Source organism: Cynara cardunculus (genome assembly GCF_001531365.2).
Source record: "Cynara cardunculus var. scolymus isolate 2C chromosome LG 16, CcrdV1, whole genome shotgun sequence".
NCBI classification, from domain to species: domain Eukaryota; kingdom Viridiplantae; phylum Streptophyta; class Magnoliopsida; order Asterales; family Asteraceae; genus Cynara; species Cynara cardunculus.
Genome location: NC_037543.1, coordinates 225,473 through 236,539, shown reverse-complemented (window position 1 = coordinate 236,539; position 11,067 = coordinate 225,473). Strand labels below are relative to the sequence as shown.

Below are 11,067 nucleotides of genomic sequence, written 5' to 3'. Positions count from 1 at the left end.
TATATATATATATATATATATATGTATACATTTATACACGCATTATATACATATATTAAATAAAATAAAAAATTTAATCGGGTCGGATTAAGGGCAGGTAATGCCAACCCCCGACCCCACCCCATTACCCAAAAAAGCAGAGAACCCCTGCCCCTCCGGGTAAAATTTTCCATCTCTACCAGCAGGGTAAGATGTACGTAATCCTGGCCTCTATCTCAAGTAGTAGAGCGGTTGTTTTCATGAAAACCCCCGGCATGGGAAATAAAGGGAAGCATGTATGCTTAAATTTAGAAGAGCTAGATATAAGTGAGCAAAAGAAATATAGATATCGGCAAGTAAAGGAACAACGTTGGATCCCAACAAAATTGTACCATTCAAATTGTAACATTTCCTTTTCTTGGAAATATTCCAAAAGTGAAAACTACTCCAATGTCCCAAAATGAATGTCCACATTTCTATTCTAGGGGCTATCATAGATGGAATCAGCCTGTTATTTAATTGGGACGGACAGGTGTGGGAAAAACTTGGCTTTCTACGTAAAGCTCCTTCCTAAAAGCTTACTAAATAAGCAACTACCAAATAGTCATGTATAGAGTCCAATTAAGCTCATTAAGCTGCTAACAAACAAGCCCTTGGTCTGTCCCAAGATAAGTGTCCACTTTCAAAATTGTTTTACTTTCCACTTTTATCCTTAATTATAAGGAGAAATTCTTTATTGCCTTATCATTAAGGGTAAAGTTGTCATTTAGTTAATTAAAAAGTATAATACTTATACACTTCTAAAAGGGTGTCATTTTCATTGTGGGCATTCATTTTGGGACGGACAGAGTACATGTTTGTCGATTATTAACTATATAAATGCATTGATGGTATTGATTTTGGGTCAATAAGATGTACTCACTCCATCCCAAAATATTTGTCCACAAATAATATTTTAGTTTGTTCCAAAATAAGTGTCCACTTTCAAAAGTAAATGCCTACTTTCCCATTCTACCTTTAATTATATGATGGAGAAAATGTCGCTACAATTAAGGGTAAAATTGTCATTATATTAATTAAAAAGTATAATAATTACACATTTCTAGAACTGTGTGCCACTTTCATTGTGGACATATATCTTGGGACGGAGGGAGTACTTACTTGTCAAAGTGCATTTTAGATATTTGACAAATTGTCTTACTTAAACTATATAACAAATCAATTATTGCTATTTTCATGGAATTAGGGAGTAATAATAAGTTGTTATGGAGGTATTTTATGCCGAAGAATTAAAAAAACTCAAGGAACTTTACCTCCAAGACATGTCCATAAGATCACCCGAAGCCTCGACAAAATCACGACCAAGTCTGCTCGATCGTGCAGATTTACCAGATGCTTTCAAAATCCCGTCTTGACGAGATGATTTGAATAAGCCACCGATGCTACTAGGTGAATCTTCGGCATTAGCAGCAACACTTCCGAAATACGGACTAGGACTTGGAAGATGGTCAATAGACATATTATTCTGGTCATGCTGAAGATACTTGTTCTTCCGAATTACTGAAGAACCTCGGTTAATTTCTTTTAACGGTGTAGTAATTACAGGCCGAACAGGACGATTTGCAGATGTTGTAATATCATCAAATTTGAAGTTTTTACTGATGGACCTAAGCATGCTCATTCCTCTGTCTGCATCATTAGAGGCGTTCGTTTGTGAAACCAAAGGAGAACCGTAGTTTGTTAATCCACCTAAATTTGATTGAGCCGTTTGGAAAGAAGATGAGGGTGAAGAATTTCCGTCATTGGTTCCAAAAAGAAGAGAAGAGTTGACATATGACGGGACTAGGACGCTGGTAAAAGCGGGATCCTGTACTTCGGGAAGATCGTGATTTCCTGGAGCGTCGTCACCGTCCGGGGAGGCTAATTCAGTCATTTGTCCACTTTTCACCCTTTGTTGTTCAACTTCTGGCAGTAGTTGAATGCTTTTGTCCTGTAGAAGTACATAACTTGATCAATAATAATGCTACAATATGTCCCATCTCAAGATTAGCTAAAAGTACAAGTACCAAAGGGTTGTTGACCCAATGGTAACGGGAAACTGATCAAAATAGCCGATCTCCCTAATTTTAGCCACTTCTTCAATTGAATTCCCATTTTAGCCGGAGTTTACGCAAATGTCTTACGCATTTGCATAAACTCGGTTTTCAGATTAAAAAATAGATTTTCTTGCTTGAAGATTCAGATTTTTGCACAAGGATTTTTTTCTTCCAGAAATCAGTCTTTATGCAAATGCATAAAGCATCTGTGCAACTCCGACCAGGATAAAAGATCCCATTGAAGCGGTGATTTTTGAGTATTTTTAAAAAGTGAATTTGGTTGACGGGATTGGCTATTTCAGTCAATTTCCCAATGGTACCGGGTTACCGGTAAATCCCAATTTCCAATCTCCCCGAAGGTGAAGGGTTCAAGCTTCACGAATGGTGAGAAAAGTGTGTGAGTTTTGCCGTATATAATTATATCACTGAATTTACTGAATCTTAAGACGACCATCTCCTTCCAAAAGAATTCTCGGAATTAAAAAAAACATAAGGTGAGGACCAAAAGACGTCATCTCAATGCTCATGTTCTTTATTTTTCTTATAGTCAAAAAGTTCAAGATTCTCATCAGGATTATGGGAAGCAACGTAACCATGATCATGCTTGCCATCTTAAAACCCCAAATCAGATATTTATAAACATAAAAAACTTGTTTAAAATGACAAATAACTAATATGAAGTTCTACATATTTGATGTGGGTACCTAATTTTCCTAATTATCCACACCAAGTTTCCAATCTGGGGTAGCATATATGGTGACAGATAGCATATTTGATGCTCCTATGTTTCTTCAACCCCATGTTTTGCAAAATACTTATTTTCTCGGGTTTCTCAGGTAAGAATTGTTTCACAAGAAATTATTTCAGAAAATTTTGAGCATACACTCAACAGCCTAGAGATGCACAAAGGCCCAGGCTTTTGTGGCCTTCCAAGCCCGTTTTCAGTGAGCAAAAGAAAGAAAGCCCAGGCCGAGCTAGTCTTTAGGGTTGAAAAAGGGCCCGGTCCGGCTTTTTCAGGGCGGGTTTTTCAGGCTTTTCTAAGTCGAGTTTTTTTGGGGCTGGCCACTCCTAGGCCCGGGCTTGCCCCCTGAAATTTCGGCCTTGCTCGGACTGGGCTTCGTACTCATTAGGCCTGGGATTTTTCAGGCTGGGTTGGGCCGGACTTCGGGCTTGGGCTTTTTTGTGCATCTCTATTCCCACTTTATAAGATTCAGATATTGTTCTAAATTTTCTGATGTGGCGTCCCCAAATCACCTTCGTCCTTGTATAGTTACTTAATTGCAAATGTCTCTCCGGAGAAGTTCCTTCCATTTCGCTTTACTATGCAGTTATGACTAGTTATCTTATACAAAAGCTGGTAATAACAATGGAAAGGTCACAAAACACAAGTATGAAAGCGTTCCTCCCTCTACCAAAATAGAGGGAGGGATGTAAAGTTTCTTCCGAAAAAGGTCACAAACACAAGTATCAAACTGTAACATTTTTTCTTTCATCTTTCTACCATGTATTTGATTATATATATAGACGAAGGATCATGTGAGAATAGAAGTTAAGGTGAGAAGTGTAAGAAGAGATCTGGACCCTTGATCACTTTTAATCTCATATAACTTCCATTCTCACAGGAACCCAACCCTATATATATAATATATCATAACCAAAAAAAGTTTGAGATAGAACTTACAACTAATCCTGCTCTCCAATCTCTTATTGATCCCATTCTGTTTACTACATCTTGATCAACGGGATTCTTAGAAATGAAGTCCTGCTCGAAGCTTTGAAGCTTCCGATCAACTTGATATGCTTCCACGTATCGATAACGCTAAAACAATAGAGAATACAGGTTTGTTATATTCCAGTTTTTGAAGCATGACAAGGTAATTCAAAATGGAACAATTTAGTTTCTTATAACTAGCTGAATATTGAAACATATACATCACTTATTGTATAAGTATAGTTTAATGTAAATGTAAACATCACTTTTAAAGTAACATGATATGTGCAAATTCTCCTTGCTTCTTAAGATCTTAACATATGTGCAAATTCTCCTTGTAAATGTAAACATGACTTTCAAACTATCAATCTATCCAGGGTGGCCATGGGAATTCTATCACCAGTCTACAGGGAAAAAAATGAGGCTCACTCTATTCAAGATGATCATTGCATTTAGGGTGCGTTTTATACTGGACATGACAGAACAGAACATGAATCATTGTTCCACGTTTGGTAGGACTTTTATGTGGAACAGACAGGTTCGAAGTGGAAAAGGCATGTTCCACCCCCACCCATGGAACAAGGTGGAACAAACCTATATTTTACCAATATAACCTCAAAATAAAACCTAATTCTATTCTAAAACATCAAATACGCCTCCCTCTTTACGTTTTATTCGTTCTTTAAATTTTATTTATTTTACTTTAGCTTTTTAAAATTTCACTTTATTGTCCTGAAAATTATTATTTCTGTATGGTTTCTATATTTTGATAAATGTTTTAAAATTAATAATAATAAAATGATACACAAAAGACATAAAATGAAAATTGGAAACTACAAAAGCTCTTTATTTTGTTTTCATTTCAATTGTTTTGACGAAAACTTTCTAATGATATATTTTGTCATAAAAAATATTTATTTTATAATAATTTAATAAATTACATAAATTAATCAAAATATATAAAAGATATAAACAACTCATTGGGGGTAAATTGGTCATTTCGGCTGTTCTGTCCTGTCCAGTTCTGTCATACCAAGAGTTGAACAGTTGTTCTATCCTTATCTGTCTTGTCTGGATGCCAAACGCTCCCTTAAAGAAAAAATGGCTTCATACTCGACCAAAGGTCATGGATTTAATTAAAATCTCATTTAAGGTTATATGCTTAAGTATACCAATGTATATATATAGGTCAGAGCTCAATATTTATCAGAGCTGAAGCAACAGGAAGAAAGTAGATAGATACCTGTAAATAGAACACAACAAGAAGACTTCCTGTGTTTGATAAGGGTTCATCTAAAGCATAATCCAAAAGACATTTGTGTAGATATTTCTCCTCATCCGCATTCCATGGTAAGCCAATAATTCGATCAACCAAATTCCTTCGAATGCAAAGAAAACAAATTTCTGTTACGAGTACCTCCAACCAATTCATCCCGGCTTCAAAATCATCATTTAATCCACTAGAAGCATCAGGGTACAACTCATGCCTTGCTTTCTTTTTCTTAACTTTGGTGCAAAGTGATCTTTGATACATAAATGCTTCAATCAGAAGTCCACACTCCACTCTGACCCGAACAGCAGTGACAGCCTCGTTAAGTGAGACCAACTCTGCTCCACTATCACTCCCTGACCAACGTAAGACCATAAGAGCAGCATCGGGATTTTGTCTTTCCAACAGAACTTGTGCGACCTTCGGATGTGTTGTGGGGCCTGAAATCTCTTTGAGAAGATGATAAGCTTCCTATGAAATAACATCAACAAACAATTAGTGTATAACACCATAATGAATATCTATAACTTTTATGACAAGCGGTACATTCCAAAATAACCGGTATTCGCACATCTTTACCCTTGGCCATGAACCTCCTTTGGATTTTTCATTTACTCTTTTTTTGGTGCTTGCCTGGATTGCTATTTTCTTACCAGCAGTAGTGCTGTTTTCTATTTGAGCTCCCCCTGACTTTGTTCCTTTGTTGAGACTTTTTTTAGTTTCCTTTAAGTGAATTTTTTGACTTTCTAAAAGTTCTGCTTGCACTTAATATGAAGGTTAATATGTGGTATTTTTACTCATCATTATTGTCAAAGTCCACACTTTCAAACTAAATATGTGACCATTTTAGGAGAGGAAAAAATTGTAATGAAAATACTATCGATAAAGCCTCAAGTACTTCTTTTTAAATCAAGAAATACCAGTTCTAAATTAGCTTGTAACATATCTATACACTTGTCATGGCTGTGAACTTTAACAATCATTATGATGATCCAAAAATTTCCTTATCACTAAACAGTATACTCTGGAACCTTAAGTCTGAATACATAACAGATAAGCTTCCGTGAAAAACAAAGCATAGATATCTGCATATATGAGCTCGAAGCTTCCTTAGTAACTCCCGGAACTTCTTCAAAGTTACATAGAAACTTTTAAATAATCAATAATGAAATAAACCCATATGTGACAACGAATACGGTACAGCTTTATAAGAAGAAGCTAAAACTAGGAAATTTATGACGAGAGAAGAAAGAGGTACCTTCAGGGCCTCATCGCTCTGGTCATCGAGAAGATAAAAAGTAAATGATTCCAATATTGAATGCCTGGCTATACTGAATGTAGCAGAAAAGTCATCTACACAGGATCTCCATTTCTCATCAGGTATATTCCAGAGTCGGTCAAACAGATAATATAAGAGCTGCTTACAGTTAAAGAGATACAAAATGTAGTTCTTGCTGAAGTTACCCAGCTTGCATCACAGCAAACTAGTTAGAATATGGATATCAAATTGCTTGTCTTATTGGGTGCGTTTGATGTCCTGACAAAATAGTTGTTTAGCATTTGTATAACAGAACTGGGCAAAACAGATAAAATGACCAATTTACCCCCGATGAGTTGTTTATATATTTTGATTAATTTACGTAATTTATGTAATTTATTATAATAAAATAAATATTTTTATATCAAAATATATGATTAGAAAGTCTTTGTCAAGACAATTAAAATGACACCAAAACAAACAGTTTATACAGTTTCCAATTTTTACTTTACACCTTTCCTATATCATTTTTTATTATTAATATTTAATAAATTACATAAATTAATCAAAATATAGAAACCACATAAAATTAATATTTTGAGGACAGTAAAGTAGAAGTTTAAAGAGCATAAAATACAATAAATAAAATTTAAAGAATGAATAAAATGTAAAGAGTGATGTGTATTTAATGTTTTAAAAGAGAATTAAGCTTTATTATGAGGTTATATTGGTAAAATATAGGTCTGTTCCATCTTGTTCCACGGAGTGGGGGTGGCACAGGCTTGTTCCACTATGTTCCACATAAAAGTCCTTGCAAAACGGGGAACAATTATCCTTGGTTTGTTTTGTATTGTCCTGTCCAGTGTACCAAACACACCCATTAAGAACAGAAAGATTATGCATGAGTAATGTATGATAAATGACAAAGGATACAATTGCTTGTTTTGCTACCACCAGATCTGAACTTCCACATAGAAAGAGAATGTCAATGGCTGACCGGAGGGTTTCAAAAGGATAGCTTCCTACCATCCCCTCTATTTTGACACGAGAAAATGAGTAGCCCCCATCCTTCTGCAGAGAAGCAATCTTTAATTCATCATCCCTATCTGCTGTATACTCCTGTTGTGTATCAAGATTTGATAAAGCATCTTCGATGAAGAGCATGGCGCCATCTTGCCTTGAGGTTCCCATAGGGGAAGGCCATGCACGTTTGATTGCCGCTTCTTTTCTCTCACGGACATCGGAACGCCATGATGAGAGACTATCATGCCGACTTAGACCTTCAAGAGATTCATGCCTTGTATACCAAATCATCATCTCCATATGCTGGGAATGGGAACCCGAGTTGAACAAAAGGTAAGAAAATAGCCATCTCTAGCATATCCCGTCTTTTCAAGTGGAGATGAACTGGGTTTGTGAATTCAAAATTCTTCCACAATTCAAGTCCAAAGTTCTCTTTTCACATTTTTGGAAAAACTCTTCGATGACAATTATAGTACAATGCATCCAGAGATGCACATATCTTTGACAAACGTTCAGAATGTTACCATAACAATTTGCTAAGAGAGATTATGCAATCAGCAAATCCAAGTAGAGATTAATGTTTAAGTTATGTGCATCTATATAGAGCCTTTTAGGCTATTCAGTGAGGCACGTTAAATATGCACAAAAAGTTATGATGGAGAGGATAAGATACAAATAAAAAATAACAATGAACCCCTTACTACAAGTATCACATACCTGGCCTCCACCCCAAAGTATAGAGCAGCTGTTTCCCTGAAGACCCCCGGCTTGTGGAAACAGCCGCTCTACTCTTCAGCGTGGGGGTCAGATCTGCATACATCCCTCCCCCCCCCCCCCCAAAGACCCTACCTTCGGGTGGAATTTACTGGGCTTCTTTAGTTTGCTTCGGTTTGGTTCTTATTTGATGTGCCTTACTGAATATTCTAAGTGGCTCTATAATGATACCCGTAACTTAAACATTAATCTCTACTTGGATTTTGCTTATTGCATAAGTTTTCTTAGCTAATTTTTACGCTAACAGTCAAAACATTGTAATATAATTGTCAGCTGGAGGAGTTTTTCCAAAATGTTGGACTTCAATTGTCGAAGGATCCTGAATTGTCAAAACCAATTCATTTCTGCTTAATAAGATACAAATGAAATAAATATAAAACAATGAACCCCTAATCAAAAGTATTGCATGAGTACAAAGCTAGGTATCATGATCCACAAGTCTATCATCAAGAATACTAAAATGAAGGCTTATTTAAATAAAAACTTTACTAAAATCAAACCTGCTTTGTCTTCAGTATGCTCTCTTGTAGGTGATGAATATCATTAAGCTGTGCAGAAAGGGAACCCTTAAAAGATGATTCTAACTCTTCAAGGACAGTGGATATGCAGCTTAGCCTAACAGTAAACTTAAGAAGTGCCCTTTCCTTGATTTCATCTACATTAAGATTATCTTTTTAGAGAGTCAAAGAAAATGATCGTAATTCTAGAACACATACTAAATGCAAATCAAAATGCCGAAGGATACAAATAGACTGAAGCTCAGCAATAATATGTTTGAACGTCCTCTTGCACCAGTCTTTGACAACCACTTCATCCAGCAACAAAGCAACAATTGGGTCACTAGAAACAGCAGTTTCATCCATACAAACATCTGTAATATCTGTTTGCAAACTGTTAAGAAGAATGGAACTTATAATTAAGGAGGCTATACCAATTTTATGTATATAGAAAAGTTATCTATATGTTGAAAACAAAAATGTCCTAGCAGATTCAATATTAGATATGAGTTATGAACAATAATAGAGCTGAATAAGGATACAGTGGCAGATCAGAGATAACAAATTGTTCTCCAATGCAACATCGAAAAATGAATACAGCCTTTCAACGTCAGCTGTCAGTAGTTTCTCCCCATCTTTTTCTTGAAACCTGTCATCGTATCTCTTGGAAATAAGACCGGCCTCAATGCACTCATAATATAGACGAAGAGATAGTCTATTTCCACTTTTTGGTATGGGAAATCTGCAGATTGGGCAAGCATCACTACGCTGACTGCATTCTTCACATAAAGAGGCATGGCCACACGAAATCAGCACACTTTGAACACATCGTCCGCAGCTTCTTAAGTCCCTTGTAGCCCGACAATGCTCAACTTTTGCTTCATTGCACAATTCTATCAGTTCAATTGATGCCAAGTGCTCCAGTGCTTCCTGAAATGAAAACCACTAGCACCATAAACTTCCAAAATAAGACTAGGAGCACAGAGAGTATTACAAGAAAAGAACCAGACCTCCAAGGCCCCCGATATATAAATTGAAGAACCAAAGGTTGTTGAAGTTAATATACTGCAACGCAATTGCGGGTTACTGGAAGTTCCAGTGAACCATCAATTCGTGAACAGATGCATGGAAATATGTGTTTCTGCTACTCCGCCAGCAGAAGATAATTATTACACACTTGCAACAAACAGACCGCAATTTTCCACCCTTATACAGTGTCAGGTTAGGGGAAACCCGCAAAAAAATGAAAAACTAAGGAACACCCTAGTAACCGTTCATTTGTACGGTATGCACATATCCATACAAGTAATTTGTAAGTAATTTTCCCGGTATACACATGTGCATGCACACGTGCATAGAAACCAGGAAACATCTTCAATTACTTGTATGCATGTGTGCATACCGTACAGATAGACGGTTACTAGGGGTTATTTGGGTGTTCCCAAAATTTTCATTTTTTTGGGGTTTCCCCCGAACCTCTCTCTCTCTCTCTCTCTCTCTCTCTCTATATATATATATATATATATATAAATATATATATACAAGCTAATGTGTGTACTGTTTCGTTCTAAACATCTCACAGCTTCGTGTGAACCTTTCTATGGTTGTCATATCAAGTTCTCATTGCAAAAGAACAACAAAACTAAAAAAAGACGAAGCTTCGTTTAGATAGAACAAGCTCGTTATAATCACACTTACTGCTAGGCTTTAGCTTCAAAACAACCACATACAATGAGGTAACAAAAAGGCGAATAAAAAAATGATCCAAGTTCCGATAAACAATCAAAAAGAAAGCCTGAGATTCCTAAGTCTGAAAACCCTAATTCACTGACCAATTTCACACAAGCCAATAATCCGTTTTCACTGATTAAATCCCTTATGCGCATGCTACAAGTGAAAATAATCGAATACCTAAAAGGAGTTCAACAAATGAATAATTTCCATGTGCAAATAGATGTATTATTGTCCATATGTATATGTACCTGGACTTTCCGGCAGCTGTAGTTGGGTTGAAGTGCGGGATGACCACTACTAGTACTCACGGTGGTGCTCCGGATATCGGAATCGAAATGTACGGTGGCTCCCCCGTCGAATTGCCTCCTTCCTTCCATTTTTTCCAGTCGGAGCTCAGAGCAGCTCTCTGATTTTTGGTGTCTTGAAGAGAGAGAGGGAGAGGCAGGGTTTTGATTTATTGTTTGGGAAGAAAATTCACTTGAAAAGAAAACACCAGGTGACAAAAAAGGCCCCTCTAGTTTTGTTATTGATAAAAGTTTCCCAAAAATATAGATGTTTATCATTCAAGTTACTTAAAAGACAAAAACTATTACAAAAATGGTCCCTTGACTATGGTGCAACTTAAATGTTTGGTCTCTCTACTTTTACTTTTGCAGTATTTTTCCCATTAATGTAAATTTTACTATTTTAGAGGTAATAACTTTGAACTATGATGCATAAAACCG

General features: G+C 36.3%; 1 protein-coding gene across 3 annotated transcripts in view; it reads right to left on the bottom strand.

Annotated features, from left to right (window-relative positions):
* Positions 1-10,759, bottom strand: part of LOC112529512 (E3 ubiquitin-protein ligase HOS1) — an 11,535-nt gene extending 776 nt beyond the window's left edge. The window contains exons 1-9 of one of the 3 annotated variants that reach the window (XM_025140828.1): positions 10,591-10,759; positions 9,151-9,538; positions 8,857-8,991; positions 8,612-8,781; positions 7,248-7,640; positions 6,315-6,473; positions 5,030-5,527; positions 3,757-3,894; positions 1,293-1,969 (exon numbers count right to left, since the gene is read on the bottom strand). In XM_025140828.1, the coding sequence (XP_024996596.1) occupies positions 1,293-1,969; positions 3,757-3,894; positions 5,030-5,527; positions 6,315-6,473; positions 7,248-7,640; positions 8,612-8,781; positions 8,857-8,991; positions 9,151-9,538; positions 10,591-10,719 (2,687 nt within the window). In that variant the 5' untranslated portion in view covers positions 10,720-10,759. Of the gene's footprint in view, positions 1-1,292; positions 1,970-3,756; positions 3,895-5,029; positions 5,528-6,314; positions 6,474-7,247; positions 7,641-8,611; positions 8,782-8,856; positions 8,992-9,150; positions 9,539-10,590 lie in introns of those variants that run through there. The other 2 variants (XM_025140829.1, XM_025140830.1) reach the window with 2 other exon arrangements.
* Between the last annotated feature and the right edge of the window lie 308 nt (positions 10,760-11,067).